The sequence below is a fragment of the Oncorhynchus mykiss genome, chromosome 17 (genome assembly GCF_013265735.2).
Source record: "Oncorhynchus mykiss isolate Arlee chromosome 17, USDA_OmykA_1.1, whole genome shotgun sequence".
Lineage (NCBI taxonomy): Eukaryota > Metazoa > Chordata > Actinopteri > Salmoniformes > Salmonidae > Oncorhynchus > Oncorhynchus mykiss.
This window is the reverse complement of record NC_048581.1, coordinates 31,609,783-31,626,023: the sequence shown is the minus strand read 5'-3', so window position 1 is coordinate 31,626,023 and position 16,241 is coordinate 31,609,783. Positions and strand designations below refer to the sequence as shown.

Below are 16,241 nucleotides of genomic sequence, written 5' to 3'. Positions count from 1 at the left end.
AAGAATGTACCGGGTTAAAAGTTCATTAATTCGTTTTGGAACCGTGCTGCCTCCAGCGCGTGAGCCAGGTGGCCCGTTCAGTAATGACAAGGATTCTGTTTTCACATGAATGTGATTACTTTAGATTTGTTTTAAACTTGATCGGCTTTCCCATTGATATCTATTTTTGAAATGCTGAACACATATTTGACGGAAAATAGATGTTTGTTTCTGGACGATGCACAATGCTGCCTTGTTGACATTACAGCGCCACGCAGATTATGGTTCGATTGGAGTGGGTACACCTCTCACCGCTTGTGCCCATTCGCGTCACTGGCCATGGACCGGTGCGCTGCGGCTCAGGTTAATAGATCGCCCTCATTGGCACACAGCATACCTTTTATTCATTTGGGGAATTTGTATTATACCATGTCGTTTTTTGTTTGTTACTACAAAGTATTTCCTTAAGTATTTTGACCTTAAAGTTCAAAATGCAGACCTCTGAGTGTTAGTGGTTTCAAATCCTAATTCCAGAAATCGGATTTAATAACCTTCAACAACTAAATGAAACAAACACACACAAACGGTATAGGACATACAGTTTTGTAAAAATAACCAACTTTATGTTCCCTTAGTACTAAGACAGCTTTACAAACAAGATGATATGCACATAACCTTCCTTTGATCTAACATTCTCGTCCAAATGTCAGATCTGTTAGTTTTGGGTGCAAACAGAACCAGACTCGCCACATAAAAACTGCTGCCAAAACAGAAACAAAGGAAGCAGCGTCATTTACCACCCTTGACCGTCACATTCATCTGTAGGCCATGCGGCTCCTCTGAAAAACACACAAAGCTCTTTATAGGAGCACTTCCTGACGCTAGAGCACTTTTTAAAGTAACCCTTTTGCATGTGCTTTTAACATATCTTACATATAAACAAATAGAAGGATGGTTGGTGGGGGGGTGAAGGGAAAGGAAGGGTTAAAAATAATTATTTAATTCTTTCAACTTCATGCACGGCTAAACAGAGAGGATGACCAAAAATATAAAGCTTGAATTAGCGAGGGAAAAGGAGCATTACCGTATTATTACACAAATGACTGTATAAAATGCTTCCGTATGCAAAAAATGTGAGTGCCGAATCGGAGGCGCAATTCTCATTTACATATTGGCATTGATTTGGTCGACAAAGCACCTCTCAATCGCACACAATTCCAAAAACTGTACATGTTCGCTGTTGTGTTCGTTCCTATGTGGCGGCACTTAGTCGCACATTTCCTCGGGGAGCTCATGGGGGTTGAGGATACCGGGGACTGACATCTGCAGCTTGTGTTTCTCCTCCTGGGCCTGCCGCAGCGACGTCTCCCGCTCCTCCAGGAACAGGTCTGTGGTGTCCTCGCCAGCAAACTCCTGGACAGGGAGTAAAGAGAGGAAGTTGAGAGTTGAGTGTGAGGGACAAATATGTCCATCTACCATGCTCCAGTGGTTTGACACCTCAGACTGATAGTCAGAGTTACTAAGTGTTTGCACCCGTGTGTGTGGCTACAAAACCAGAGTGACTCACCTTGATCTGCACCAGGAAGTCCCTCAGGTGCTCCTTGAAAGCAGGGATGTCCTGGTTCAAGCTGAACAGACCTGTCACAAACACCTTCACCTGGGCACTTGAATGGAGAGGAGAGTCAGGATCACAACACATTCACCTACCTACAATAAGTAGATCACTTTCGATCAACCAGTTGTTGTCTGTAGTACAAATGTATCCCCGACACCAATATAAAAGAGATGAGGCCCATGAACTACAGGTTCACTGTGGCAGCCATTTGGGCCAGTGCAGTCCATTGTAGAGGAAGCACAGAATTTGACAAGGCTGCAAACGAACAAATCCCTATCTTAGTGTTCAGAGTGGAGTACAACAAAATGTTTCATTTTAATTGACAGGGGCCCTCATACGCAGGATGACAGACACTTACTCTTGTAGATGGGGGAAGGCCGTCTTGAGCAGGTTGGCCACGTATTCCTGAACGTAGCCTTGATTGTGCTGGCTGGCTGGGTTGAGGGAGGCGCTGATTTTACCCTCCTCCACCAGGTTGAACATGTACGCCAGGATGGACGCGTGCATGGTTAGCCCTGCAGAAAGTCAAGCATAACATCAATTGTACCCACACTTGTCTTGCACTCACCGGTGACACTTAAGCATGTTGTCGTGTCCATCTGCCATGTCTGTGTTTGACTGCTGCGATGTGACACCAAAGTGAAATATCCCCTTCAGGAATCAAACCATCTAGTGTATAACATGGCCTCTGATTCCTCGCCTGTACCCAACACTTATAACAGTACCAGATGTTTCCGGTGATATTTAACCGTCAGCCACCGACCCCACCAACCTCTCACCTGCTGTGTGTGAGGTATCTGTGACGACAGAGAAGATGTGCTGGAGGATGTCACAGAAGTAAGTCTGGTAGAAGCTCTGTGCGGCAGCCTCCTCCTGGGCCACGTTCTGCAGCAGGGTGTAAAGAATCTGCAGACCTGGAGGACCCAGAGATGAGTGGCTTGATGACAATAATAATTCCACAATGTACCATAAGGACTATTTTCCCCAGACTGATTAAGCCTAGTCCTGGACAATAAAGCATTTGTCCATTAAAAAGCTTTAGTCCAGGTTTAGAGTTCATCTGTGTCTGAAACACCCAACATATTTGAAATAGAGTTAAGTGAACTGCATTTCACCTCAGATGAGTCTGACAACTTCATTCATCAACACACAGTTCCAATCTCGTGTATGTATGTATCAACAGTTAGGTAAGGCCAAAGCATATGGAGGGTCTTACCAGTGTCTGCAACGTTCCTCATGGTGTGTTTGAAGGCCCAGATAATGGAGTCCAGAACCAGTTTAAACTGGGCCGGGGGAATGGAGAGAAAGGCCGGGAAGCACTGAGAGTTCACCGCTTGGAGGAGGTAGAAGAAATGGGTCCTATGCTCTGGGTACTCCTCAAAGTCCTGGAGAGGAGAAAAAAATTGGGACAATTAAAGTTGGACAATGTGAGTGGAATTACTTTCTATAAGGAATAAAGACTAGGACTCAGTCATATAAAGTATTTATTTTTCCAAGCATATAACTAGTGTCCTGTGTTCAACAATCCTTCAGTTTACAACCTTGCATTGGATAGACTTCACCAATTGTCTGTAGTACAAATCTATCCCGTACACCCATGCAAAAGGGATGTGGGGCCCATGAACTACAGGTTCACTGTGGCAGCCATTTTGGCCAGTGCAGTCCATTGTGGAGGAAGCACCGAATTTGACAAGGCTGCAAACTAACACATCTGTGTCTTTCTGTTAATGTTCCTTTGACATCATGTGCAGTCTATAAGGGCCAGCTAAGAACACAAACTAATTAATAGACTACAGCATTCTAGTTTAGTGCCATAATAGTAGAGAAAACATTTATGAAACATACTTTATTGATCATGTTCAAAGTGCACTCGAAGACTGCGTCGAAGATCTTCGGGATCTCCCCTGTGATGTGTCCGCCCAGCTTGTTGACGATGGTCGCCATGGTGCTGAGCACCTCGGGCTCTCTGGCGGCAGGGACGTTGCGCTGGTAGTCGATGAGTACGGCCTCCAGCAGGGGCGGTACAAAGTTCTCCCCCACCTGTAAGAACCACGGAACATGGTAGAACGTGACCAGTTAATACTGAGTCATTCAGTCTAACGTTAAACAATCTGTCAGATAACTTGAGGGCTTGGTGCTACCAGCGAGGGCTTGGGGCTGCTACCAGCGAGAGTAGCAGTGGTTCAAGTCATCGGCACCATAGTTATTTTAGAAGAGGAAGTAGAACATATCTTGGTCTGTGATGTGAGCTATTCTGCCTCTTCAACCTGTAAGTGGATGAAATAGTTTCAATGGGCATGATGCCTCTGGATGAGGTTGGTGTCCAAGGACCTATAAGGGCTGTGTGGAGTTTAAGCTAGTCCAGACAGCTAGTTGGATCTTTCTGGTTGTCTTTCTGCCTCCGGTTTCTCTATGGTGTGGTTTAGACAGGCCATCTATGGCCTGAGAGATGTCCGCTCTGATCCCACCATTACATTTAGATTCCTTTTCTTCTTTACTTAATTAACTAGGCAAGTCAGTTAAGAACAATTTCATATTTTCAATTACAGCCTTCTAAGAGGATCTATAGGAGAACCACTGGTCTACAGCATTCCCTATAGGCTGCGACTAGATTTGATTAAGACAGGACAGACTCGCCATTTGTGGGTCGTTGGAGCGGCTGACCCAACCTGAGATCAGCTTGAGCGTTTCTCTCTTCACCGTCCTCATGCTCCGGATCAGGGGCTGCTTGGTCACCATCTCTCCTAGTAGGACAATAGAGAGAGTTAGTTAGCTAGCATAGGGTTTAGCATGGTAGCATGGAGTTAGCATTGGAGAGCTCAGTGACACTTTAGAAACGTTATGCTGCGTACAAAACAACTGAGAACTCATGAGACAAAAGAGCCCAGACTGAGAAAAATGGCTGTGAACGGTCATCCAACACAGAATTTGGGCCTCTTTCTAGAACGCTGACTTTCCGACCTGAAGATCACTGACGGCATGATATCACCTCGTATTTTTCAGAGTTCCCAATTGTCTTGAATGCACCGTTAGAATGGGCTTGTAGTTCTGTGACTGATGCCGCAGCTGCAGACAGACAGTTAAGCACACACACACCAAGACAAACAAGCACCTCAGGCACACAGATCAGATAGACCAAAGACAGACACATAGACCACTCACAGACTAGGTCTCACCGTTGGTCTGGATGGCAGAGGAGATGTTCTCACTCAGACACTTGTAGACATTGAGCATGTCCAGGTAGATACGTCCCAGCTGCACCACGAAAGGGTGTCCCACGGCCTTGCAGGCCCGCACGTTGGTCTTCAGGATGCTGCCCAGCTGACGCACTGTCTCTGCATCCTTCAGGATGTCCACATTCTGGAGGGGAGAGAGACACAAGTCAGTTAAAATGCTTTCACAAGGCCTCCATGATGCCGCAGCGGTTAAGGGCGCTGTACTGCAGCGCCAGCTGTGCCACCAGAGACTCTGGGTTCGCGCCCAGGCTCTGTCGACCGGGAGGGTTTGGCTGGTAGGGAAATTCTTGTCTCATCGCGCACCAGCGACTCCTGTGGCGGGCCAGTGCGACTCCTGTGGCGGGCCAGTGCGACTCCTGTGGCGGGCCAGTGCGACTCCTGTGGCGGGCCAGTGCGACTCCTGTGGCGGGCCAGTGCGACTCCTGTGGCGGGCCAGTGCGACTCCTGTGGCGGGCCAGTGCGACTCCTGTGGCGGGCCAGTGCGACTCCTGTGGCGGGCCAGTGCGCGCTAACTAAGGTTGCCATGTGCACGGTGTTTCCTCCGACACATTGGTGCGGCTGGCTTCTGGGTTGGATTGCACTGTCTTAAAGAAGCAGTGCGGCTATGTTGGGTTGTGTATCGGAGGACGCATGACTTTCAACCTTTGTCCCGAGCCCATACGGGAGTTGTAGCGATGAGACAAGATAGTAGCCACTAAGCAATTGGATACCACAAAATTGGGGAGAAAAAGGGGGAAAATTCAAAAAAATATATTAAAAAAAAATGCTTTCACGGACAACAGGTTGCTCTGGATAGCTTTTTACTGAAGTGCAAAAAGATGAGGCTTTGCCAGTTGAAACAACTGGGAGAAAAAGCACCGGTAATGATGTTGCTGTAAAACTACAAGGGCCTCTTAAGACAGTGGGTCTTTCTCTTAATTTCTCCATGGCACAGCGGTACAAAGTGGGGGACACTTGTGTTGTTTGGGTTGTGCTGCATGCATACAATGTAAAATGCTTTGAAACCAAGGTTTACAAACACAATCCCATAGTGGAGTGTGACTTACCTTGGTGGCCTGTTGGATGATGCTGTCCCACACCTGGTTGGGTAGCAGCATGTACTTCTCGATGAGGTGCTCCTGCACAGCCTGGTCCGTCTGGGCCCCGATCATGTAGCCCACCGCCTCGTAGAACGTGTGCACCTGAGGCGAAGAGAGATGAGGTGGATTACGGGCATATGAACATCTGCTGCTTCATAACCAACTCCAGCCATTTCACATGACACCTGGAAACAGGGTGCTCCCTGAACTTGGCCAATGGAAACTCAAAACCCGCGTTGCCATTTTAAATAGTTTTTCAACTACTACTGTATTTTACTCTTAGTTTTGGTTGTTTTCTGGGGCCTGTAGCTCAACTGTGTTACGGCTAATCTTGGTGCATCTGTGTACCTGTTGGGGCTGGAGGTCACAGATGATGGTGTTGATGTTGTTGAGGATCTCGTCGATGAAGGGCATCACCTCGCCCACCTGCACCTGGACAAAGTGGCGCCGGCACTTCTGGGCGATCTTGATGAAGGTGTCGCACGCCATGTCCTGCACGCCGTCGTGAGTCTCTGCCGGGAACAATTACGTTCAAATAAAATGCTCAATAAAATAAACACTGTTGGGGCGTGTTCAGTTTTAAACGCTTTGAATCGTAAACCACAAAGAAGTGTTTCTTATTGGACTAGTCCAGGTAGTCCCTCCCTGTTTGTTGGTTTTCTGTCCAGTGACAAATTAATACGGCCCTGGTATTTTGCATGGAAGATATGCAAGTGGTGACCTGAACAAAGTAGCTTACCGTGCATGAACTCAAAGAGCTTGTTAACGACGGTCTTGAGGAACTTCCAGTGAGCTCGGAGGAAGCGTGGGTACTGGCCCACGATGTACATGATGTTTGAGGCGATGATGGCCTTGTTGTCCTTCCCCCTCTTCTGCTCACAAAGACCCAGAAGGTCCTGGAGACATGAGAAAACGACAGTTGGTCAATAACACAGAAACGCAGCTCAGAACATCCTGGCAGTCACTCTACAGCAGCATTTACATGTTAAGTCTTGTCAAGTGACTTGGACGTGGAATTTCTCCATAAGTGTATGATTATTTTTTTTATTTTCTTTTGCCAAATGTCAGTTCGATCAATCACTCCAAGTACCCACTGTTCTGAGTCCGCTGCGTAGACACAGCCCTGTTACTCTGCGCCCCTCATGACACAGGCTCAACACGCACAGTCGGACTGCAACGTCTCAAGGGGCAGGCCATTCAATTTCTGAACAGTAAAGGGAACATTTCTGGTCTAACAGAGAACAAAATTGATGACTAAGACCAGCAACTACTGCATGTGTGTATTGTCCCCTTTAAAGACTGTAGCTACCTGTGAAGGTGCGGTGTGTGTATGCGCGTCTGCGTGTGGCTGCGAGCGCTGTGTCCGTTACACAGACTACTACAGACCTTGATGACGGTGACCAGGAACCTCTTCTCGTCCTCCTCGTGCATGGCCCCGCTGATGGAGCCGATGGCCCAGCACAGCGTGTTCAGGTTCCTCCAGGACCACTCGGTCCCGTTGACCTGGTTGTGCAGCTTCTCCGTCATGATGCGCTCCGTGTCCGCATAGTCCAAATGGGTCAGGTAGACTGGGGGGGGGGGAGAGGGGGAGGTATGCTAGTCACAGAGAGAGGGAGTATGTGTATCGTGCCCTACCTTATCAACAGCGAACAAAAGTGTGAGGGAGAGATGTGTGCTGAGGTGTGTGTCACTGACAGATTGATCAATTGTGGAAAGTACATTTGACAGAGGAAAAGATTGAGGGGCAACTATACTTGACATCAGACTAGAGAGAGGGCATGTGTGTGAGATGTTTAGACTGTCCTGGGCCAGGCACTCACCCAGTGTCTCTCTCATGTTCTTATAGAGGTTGATTGAGTCTGTGTCCTTCATGAACTCTCGGACCACCTCTCCCTGGTCGTTCTCCACCACCAGCACCTCCTCTGGCTTGGCCATTCGGCTCACCATCAGCGTACGCACCTGTGTGACCGGGCAGACAAAATGCCAGTGACTATTAATGGACAATCTAAATAAAGAGACCCCATGGTGAGGCAGGGACTGTCAATAGGAAACACAGTAGAACGTCAAGGTTGTGTTCAGTAGGGAGAAAACGGTTTGAAGTGGTGGGAACTATATGAACTTGTCCGACTGTAACACATTGTTGTCTTTTGTAGATTGCTTTGCTAAGGTGTGCCCTATGCCAGGACCCTGAAGGACATTGGTTTGGTGGAAGGTCAAAAGTGTGTGTGTATCCGCCCGTCCGTCTCTGTGTACGTTTCTTCTCACCTTGGAGAGCACGGGCAGGTAGAGGTGCCGGCGTGGGGGAACGTCAAAGTGCTGGCTTCCAGAGAGCAGGGGGGAGGTGGAGGTAGAGAAGGGGCTCTCCCTGTAGAGCTCGGCCGCCAAATGGTTCCAGTACTCCAGACAGATCTTAAAGATCTCCGTCTCCTCCACCTCAGACACCAGCAGCATGTAGTGGAGAGCCTGGAGGGGGGGGGGGGGGGTGATTAGAACAGAAGGTAAGGAGAATGATTAGGATTGGGGGGCTAGCTCCATTTCAATGGTGTGTGACTTGAGGATAAAAACTAAAAGGGAAAAAAAGAACTTGAGGTCAAAGGCATGAACGTCACCTCCACAAGTGTCTCCCTAAGGTTGGGCCTCTTCTCGATGAGCTGTCCGTGCTCTTTCAGGAAGGTGCAGAGAAACAGGCTGAGGTTCTGGATGAAGTTCTGCTCGTCGTCCTTGCCGTTGGAATATGCCAGGCGGATGTTGGTGTTCAGGGGGAGCATCTAACACGAAGAGAGAGACCGGTGAAAATACAGATTCTTTGATGCGCCAATTACTGTTATAACACACATTACATTTTATGTAAAAATGTAAGCTAACTTCTAAATAGTTTTTATGCCTGCAATATGATCGTTGTTGAAACATACGGTCTGCAGTATCCGTTTTTTTTTAAATATATGTAACCCATCGGTTTGTCCTGGTCCATCATTTGGGTACCACTGCTCCAACAGTTTTGACAGTAGGCTTAACTGGCCAGCAGATAGAGCTATGTGTACCCGTTTGAGCAGACATGGAGTGTACCCGTTTGAGCGGACATGGAGTGTACCCATTTGAGGGGACATGGAGTGTACCCATTTGAGGGGACATGGAGTGTACCCATTTGAGGGGACATGGAGTGTACCCATTTGAGGGGACATGGAGTGTACCTGTTTGAGCTGACACATGGTGAGCGTGAAGAGGTTGACAAACTGCTCCTCGTACTGGTTGACGCTCACACCGGCGATCTCCGTCAGACACTTCAGCGTCACGTTGCGGAACATGGGTACGTTCAAGAACTGGGAACGGACGAGAGGAAAAAGAGGTTAGTCAACATGGTCGTATTCACTAAGCACCAATCAGGAGAAAACTGACTGAAACATGGAGGGACTACTTGAGCTTGTCCAATAAGAAAAGTGTTGGACCGAAGTTGAGTACACAACAGTTCACCAGACAAAACTGAATGCAAACATTACACTTGATTTTATGTGCATTTTACACTCTGTACTTTGACACATTTGCTGATAACAAAATCTAAAAATACTCTGGATACATTCAGTAATATAAGAATATTCCTAGAAAATGTGGGGTAGGTGCAACATAAGACAAAAAAAATGACAAGGGTTTGAGTGAGAGGACTAACTGGTGTCTCCAAGTGGCCACACACCTCTCAAAGAAGATTATTCAACTATAAGCTTCTCTTTTTTTGTTGCTCTCCTATCTGTGCTGTTGAGGAACTAGAGCAAGCACACTTGAAGTTTAGTCTTGAACTCTAGTTCCTCCAACGCACAATTACAATTTTGGATTACGCAATCCAATAACATCCCATTATAAAACGCAATCTGCATCAAGTGGGTATGATTTGAAAGCTTGTTCTATTGCCAACGTGACAAGCTGTTAAAAAATATGATATTACAGTGTTCACAAGGCAATTCAGAGAAAGAGATCATCGTTTTAGTGCACATAGAAAGGAGTCATCGGTGCATTCAGGTGTGTGTGCTGCTGCTGCAAATTTCCTTCACAATTAACATAGGCTCATTCTGTTCAGGACAACCCAGGGTATGACGCCATGTCATCTTGTAACTGTACTTCAAACATAGTGATCATAACTGTTGACACTATATGACAAGAGTTAATTGATTTGGAAATGTGAAGTGCACATTTGGAAGTGTTTGGCTTACATGTATGACAAAGCGGTGTTTACTATAATCCTCATGCCTCATCTTTCAAAATACATAGTCCTCTTAATTTACAGCATTTCCCTCAGTCAGACAACGACAAACAAATCTCAAGTTCTCCAACTACCGGGAGGGATATGGGCAGCTTCTGGCCGCACGCGGTGCTCACGTTCAGAATAGAGCGCTGTGAAGTGCAGAGCCAGAGCTCTGACTTCGTGTATAACATGTTACTGTACAGACCCTACGTTCAAATTTAGGCACTTATTAGTGGACAAATCTGCCATTTTCAGCCTGTATACGGGCACAAGTGTATGAGTGTTTGCAGCAGACCAAGTCGCCGAAGCAACAAGGTGCAAATGCCTCAACTTTCACTATATTGTTCCTCCGGTTCTTACGCACTTGCAAGCAAAACCAATGCAAGTGTGCCTTTGTGAGAGGAAGCCTATAGTTTAACTGCTGTTTTGAGTTTCCACAAGCCGGTATTGCTGAATCACAACAAAACACCACTAAATTGCCTAGGGAGATGTTTCAATGGAACCGAGAAGTAGTAATAAGTCGATACTTAGTCATTTCATTTTCAGTATGGGGACAGGTGCAAGTGAGTCATCAGGAGTTGAGTTACCTTGTACACCAGAGTGCTGATCAATTTGGTCTCAAATATGTACCCCAGGGGGATCCAGTTCAGGAAACGCAGGAGAGTCTCGAGTGTGGCTTGGACCAGAGGGGCATTCTGAGAGTTTTCCTGCAGAAAAAGTTTGCATTTTACATGTTGGGTATTCAACATGTCAATTTCATATCAAGACCGTTTAGAATCCCTGAGCCATTTGCTTACCATGACAAACTGGCAGAGCTGGAATATTTGTGAGAATTCATTGCACATGCTGAAAGAAAAAGAAAATCATTACTAAATAGCATGTCAGTGTACAATTCCATCTTATCTACCCACGCTTTTAAATAATATAATAAAAACCTTACAATTCAGTTGCCATAAAGAGACTGGTAATGACATCAACCACTAATACGTAGGAAACAGAGTCTTTGCAATATACAATACATCTCCAAGCAGCCAAAGCTTTTACTGTACAAATAAGCATTTCATTCTACTGTGTACACTACATTGTATCCTGTGCATATGACAAACGTTATTTATTAGGTAGATGGACGTTATGTACCTGTCCTTCAGGTGCTTGGCCTTGACCTGGGTCATCTGTCCACTGGAAAAGTCAAAGACCTCCTCACTTAGCAGCTTGAGGATGATCATGTTGTTCTGACACAGGCTCTCGCTGGTGCGGCTGGCACCCACGATGTCACTGATGAAGGTGGGCCAGTGCTTGGGCCACTCCTGCTTCAGGATCTACACAAGCAGAGGAGACGCGTTGAGTTTGATTGTTTTGGTTTTAACCATTTGTAATGACAGGACAGACGTGTTTCTTAATTATTATTATTTATTTTTTAAATTACCTGCACGAGGATCATGTTGAGTTTAGCAATGTACACTCCATCTTTCTGAAACACACAGATGAAAAACGCAGATTAAATTTGGGAACAAACACGGAAAAGATTGCAGTGAGAACAGAGTCAAACACAGGAAAGACTCTTTACCTCAACATTTGCAGCGTCAGATGAGGTCTTGATAATCAGACCAACGACATACTTCTTTATTCCTGAAAACATTGCAGAAATGGTTATGACTCGACATTGTCAAAGATCAAATGTTTGTGTCTGCATAACACGGCACATTAGCGATATAGTCTAGCCACGTTATTCCCTTATCTTAATGTTGCTGTTCATTCCCAAGCATGGCCCTAATATGGTGGTGTTATTCCAAACAGTCTATGCAGCGGGTGTTACCTTCACATTGATTTCTTGGAAGAATCTTCCAGCGTGTTTTGATCACAGTCTCCAGAATTTGCAGTGCATAGTACTGGAATGAAGAGGAGGGAGAGGCTTAGACTATCAGGAAAAACATATAACTCACAACGGCATCTCATTTCCACTAAGACGACAGATCTTGTATCTTGGATATACAAATGACATAAAAAGCTAACAAATGTAATAAACAAGAGCCACACATCTCTATGGATTCAACTGGACTGCCTATGCCTGGCTGTAATGATATGCTTTTCAATGTTGAGAGAGAGATATAGATATATATATATATATGCCCTGGTTAGAGGATGTAAACTGATCACAAGGAATGCATCACTGGCACACATACTTTAGTCTTCATGTTCTGAGAAAACTCCAGGATGGTGTCGACTCGTGTCCATGCGTCCGGGTGATCCTTCAGGTTGGTCAGCACCTCCTGTGCCATGCGTTGCTGTGGAAGAGAAGAGAGAGAAACTGTTGAGAGCTGTGTGGCTTTAAAGGTCTAATCCACAGTTGAAATAACCCGGCCACTGTTGTTGTTAAAAGCTAAAGGATGGAGAAATGTAAACACACAAATTCATAGCGAGAGCAATGGATGCAAGGATTGTTCAGGCTATACAGTGTTTTTTTATGTTTACAAACATGTTAGTAAATTATGTTTATATTTTGAGTAATAACGGGGTAGTTGTCTGGCTACCCAAACTCCTTGCTCCGGCCAAATCTTACATAACACCCACTGACCTTAGTTTTTTCTTCACAATGAGTCGATCTGAGTACCTCCCAACAATTTCTAAATTGGAAAGCTATTGTAGACTGTAGGATTGGTCCCATAAACCAAAGGGTTGGGCGAGAGCCAGAACACATGTGGGTAAAGCAACTGAAAATTCAGCATTGGCTTTGATATTCAGTCAATTAGAGATGATCCAATCACTGATTACTTTGTTGTTGTAAAAAACAACTGATAGCGAAAGAAAGAGCAGCATTAGGGCAAAGAGCAGCTCTCACCTGTGATCCAATGTCATAGTACATAGAATTGACTACATTGTCCAGCAGATTGATGTCCAGCTTCTGACTGAAGTCTAGCAGCTGTCTTGCTGCATGATCCGCCAACATTGTCATGTTTGCTGGCATAGAGCTCTAGGAATGGAGGTGTGAAGGGAAACATGAGAACAAATGGCAGAACTTAACTACAGACACCTGTAAATAAAACCTGACCAAAACAAATGGCTGATGAAATATATGCCACTGTCCCAATATATTATTTTCACTCCCTATATTGCTACACCCACCCACATGTAACAACGGCGAAATACTGAGTGTGAGTAAAATTGCGACATCACTCGCAAGCATGTCAACTTTAATATATAGGCAATTGCGACGCCATGGACCACAAGTGGTACTTATGGCGCGTTCAAGTGCTAATCGGAACTGGGAAAATCGAAAATGTCCGACTTGTAATCTGGTTTTAGTTATACACGTGCCGGGTTCAACCAGCTAGCAACTCGGACATATCAGCGTTTTCTAGTTCCGACAAGCACGTCAACGCCGCAATACAGCAACCCCTCCCTCCATCCAGCAATCCAAGAGTGCTACTACGGCTAGTCGATCATGTTAGCTTGCCAGCTAACGTTACTGTTTCATTTATGGTTAATTTAGCGTTTACTATTGTTAGCTAACGTTACCTCTATTGTGAATACCACATAGTTACGTATACATTAACTGACCTCAAAGTTGACACAGGTCTAGCTACTTTATCGCATAAACTAACGTCAGTCTAATGTAGCCATGTTAAGTCTAATATAATCAATTAATTGACTTCACTCACTCGTGATAACAAAATATAAAGTAATATTCACAATAATAGCTAGCAAGTTAGTTTGCTATAAAAACAGCCAGCTAGCTAAAGCTAGTTAGCCAGCTAGCTATTAGCATATGCTAACGTTAGCTACATCACCATTCAAACTTGAGATTCAACCAATTTGAGTTACACAGCTAGCTACCAAACTCACCTTATTTCTTTAGCCTTTCCGTTGTAATGAAAAAAAATAAGACTTGGCTCTGATTTTAAAACTCTCGTCTGGCTGGGTGTCAGGCTATCTCATGGCACACGTTCCAGTGTGTTTGACATTCGCTAGCTAGCTTCCTGGCTAATTAGCTAGCTAGCCAAATGATTTATGTCCTGATAGCACGCCGTTAGCTGTATGTCCTGCCACTGAAGCGAAGTTTCAGTATAATTTACATTTAGTAATTCACCATATGTCAAATAAATGTAACAGACTAGTCTAGAAGTATCTTAGCAATGATTAAGTCGTTGCGGACGGCGAGAAATGTTATCAAGTTAGCCTGCTGTTGCACAAGCCAATGATGACTTAGCTTCCCTTGGCTGGCTAGCTAACAATTTACGGAGTCACACGTATTGCGTTATTCCGGTTCATAATCACAAAGTAAAATAATCTTGAGTTTATTATTGGTTCTATTCGTATATAATATTTGATAGCAGGGCTGTGTAAGCTAGCTCTTCATCTCATGCTTCAAACCCAAGACCGGTTGAAACCGGTTAAGACTGGGATATTCCATCTAGGTTTTTCGGCCCATGGCGCCGCGTAAAATTTGGACTATGTGCACGCCCTTGAGGGATCCGATTGGTTTGTCATAAAATGGTACAAGGGCTGTCCTGTTATTTTACAGGCCAACGATGCTGTCAATCAAAATGAACATCCTTCCTTCAGTACCCATGCGGCTGTGTTTTCCGTTGGTTTGGGGGGGTCAACACACCCCAAAACATTTTTAATAATAATGTACTGTACATAGACTTGAAATCACTTTAATAATAGAGCACTAGTAACTTTAACAATGTTTACAAACTGCCCTACTCATCTCATATGTATATACTGTATTTTAGTCTGTGCCACTCCGACATTACGCCTCCTAATATTTATATAATCTTTAATTACATTATTTTACTTTTAAGTTTGTCACATGCGCCGAATACAAAAGGGTCTAAACCTTACAGTGAAATTCTTACTTATAAGACCTTAACCAACAATGCAGTTTTGAGAAAAATAAGTGTTAAGTAAAAAATCCAAATAAAAAACAACAAATATTTAAAATAGCGAGACTATATATAATGGGTACCGGTACAGAGTCAATGTGCTGGGGCACAGGTTAGTCGAGGTAATTGAGGTAGTATGTGCATGTAGGTAGAGTTAAAGTGACTATGCATAGATAATAAACAGAGAGTAGCAGCAGTGTACACGAGGGGGTGGGGGTACAATGCAAATAGTCTTGGTAGCCATTTGATTAGCTGTTCAGGAGTCTTATGGCTTGGGGGTAGAAGCTGTTAAGAAGCCTTTTGGACCTAGACTTGGCGCTCCGGTATCGTTTGCAGTACGGTAGCAGAGAGAACAGTCTATGACTAGGGTGGCTTGAGTCTTTGGCAATTTTTAGATCCTTCCTCTGACACCGCCTGGTATAGAGGCCCTGGATGGCAGGAAGCTCGACCCCAGTGATGTACTGAGCAGTATGCACCACCCTCTGTAGTGCCTTGCCGTCGGAGGCCAAGCAGTTGCCATACCAGCCAGTGATGCAACCAGTCAGGATGCTCTCGATGGTGCAGCTGTAAAACTTTTTGAGGATCGGAGGACCCAGGCCAAATCTTTTCAGTCTCCTGAGGGGGAATAGGCTTTGTTGTGCCCTCTTCACGACTGTCTTGGTGTGTCTGGACCATGATAGTTTGTTGGTGATGTGGACACCAAGGAACTTGAAGCTCTCAGCCTGCTCCACTACAGCCCCGTCGATAAGAATGGGGGCGTGCTCGGTCCTCCTTTTCCTGTAGTCTACAATTATCTCCATAGTCTTGATCACGCTAAGGGAGAGGTTGTTATCCAGGCACCACACGGCCAGGACTCTGACCTCCTCCCTATAGGCTGTCTCATCTATTCGTTTAATTTTTATTTACATCGTTGTGTGTATTGTTGTGAATTGTTAGATATTACTGCACTGTTGGAGCTAGAAACGCAAGCATTTCGCTACACCCGCAATAACATCTGCTAAACATGTGTATGTGACCAATAAAATGTGATTTGATGATTTATTGCCAAATTGTTTTATGACAACTAAACTCAGCAAAAAAAGAAACGTCCCTTTTTCAGGACCCTGTCTTTCAAACAATAATTCGTAAAAATCAAAATAACTTCACAGATCTTCATTATAAAGGGTTTAAACACTGTTCCCCGTGCTTGTTCAATGAACCATAAACAATTAA

The 16,241-nt window shown here is 45.0% G+C and overlaps 1 protein-coding gene and 3 non-coding genes across 4 annotated transcripts; all 4 read right to left on the bottom strand.

Moving 5' to 3' along the window:
- Positions 1–1,194: 1,194 nt before the first annotated feature.
- Positions 1,195–14,585, bottom strand: LOC110493719 (exportin-1). Its single transcript, XM_021568137.2, has 25 exons — positions 13,987–14,585; positions 12,983–13,114; positions 12,327–12,428; positions 11,960–12,032; positions 11,711–11,772; positions 11,570–11,614; positions 11,281–11,462; positions 10,941–10,989; positions 10,731–10,850; positions 9,101–9,229; positions 8,519–8,677; positions 8,175–8,372; positions 7,730–7,868; positions 7,296–7,477; positions 6,649–6,805; positions 6,258–6,421; positions 5,877–6,011; positions 4,771–4,954; positions 4,232–4,338; positions 3,440–3,634; positions 2,811–2,979; positions 2,374–2,508; positions 1,953–2,109; positions 1,547–1,643; positions 1,195–1,392 (listed from the first exon to the last, which is right to left on the bottom strand). The coding sequence occupies exons 2-25, from the start codon at positions 13,106–13,108 to the stop codon at positions 1,246–1,248; spliced, it is 3,213 nt and encodes a 1,070-aa protein (XP_021423812.1). The 5' UTR covers positions 13,109–13,114; positions 13,987–14,585; the 3' UTR covers positions 1,195–1,245.
- LOC118940671 lies at positions 1,720–1,854 on the bottom strand. The gene has a single exon (XR_005037257.1). It is a non-coding gene; the product is annotated as a small nucleolar RNA SNORA5 (small nucleolar RNA).
- On the bottom strand, positions 3,158–3,294 carry LOC118940670. Its single transcript, XR_005037256.1, has one exon. It is a non-coding gene; the product is annotated as a small nucleolar RNA SNORA5 (small nucleolar RNA).
- LOC118940675 lies at positions 6,970–7,102 on the bottom strand. Its single transcript, XR_005037261.1, has one exon. It is a non-coding gene; the product is annotated as a small nucleolar RNA SNORA17 (small nucleolar RNA).
- Positions 14,586–16,241: the final 1,656 nt, after the last annotated feature.

Excerpts from the sequence above, each read along its gene's own strand:
- LOC110493719 (XM_021568137.2), bottom strand. The coding sequence starts at position 13,108 with ATGCCAGCAAACATGACAATGTTGGCGGATCATGCAGCAAGACAGCTG. Across the intron at positions 10,990-11,280 it reads GCCAAGCACCTGAAGGACAG|CATGTGCAATGAATTCTCAC; the intron begins GTACATAACGTC and ends TTTTTCTTTCAG. Across the intron at positions 7,869-8,174 it reads ACCTGCCCGTGCTCTCCAAG|GTGCGTACGCTGATGGTGAG; the intron begins GTGAGAAGAAAC and ends CCGGTCACACAG.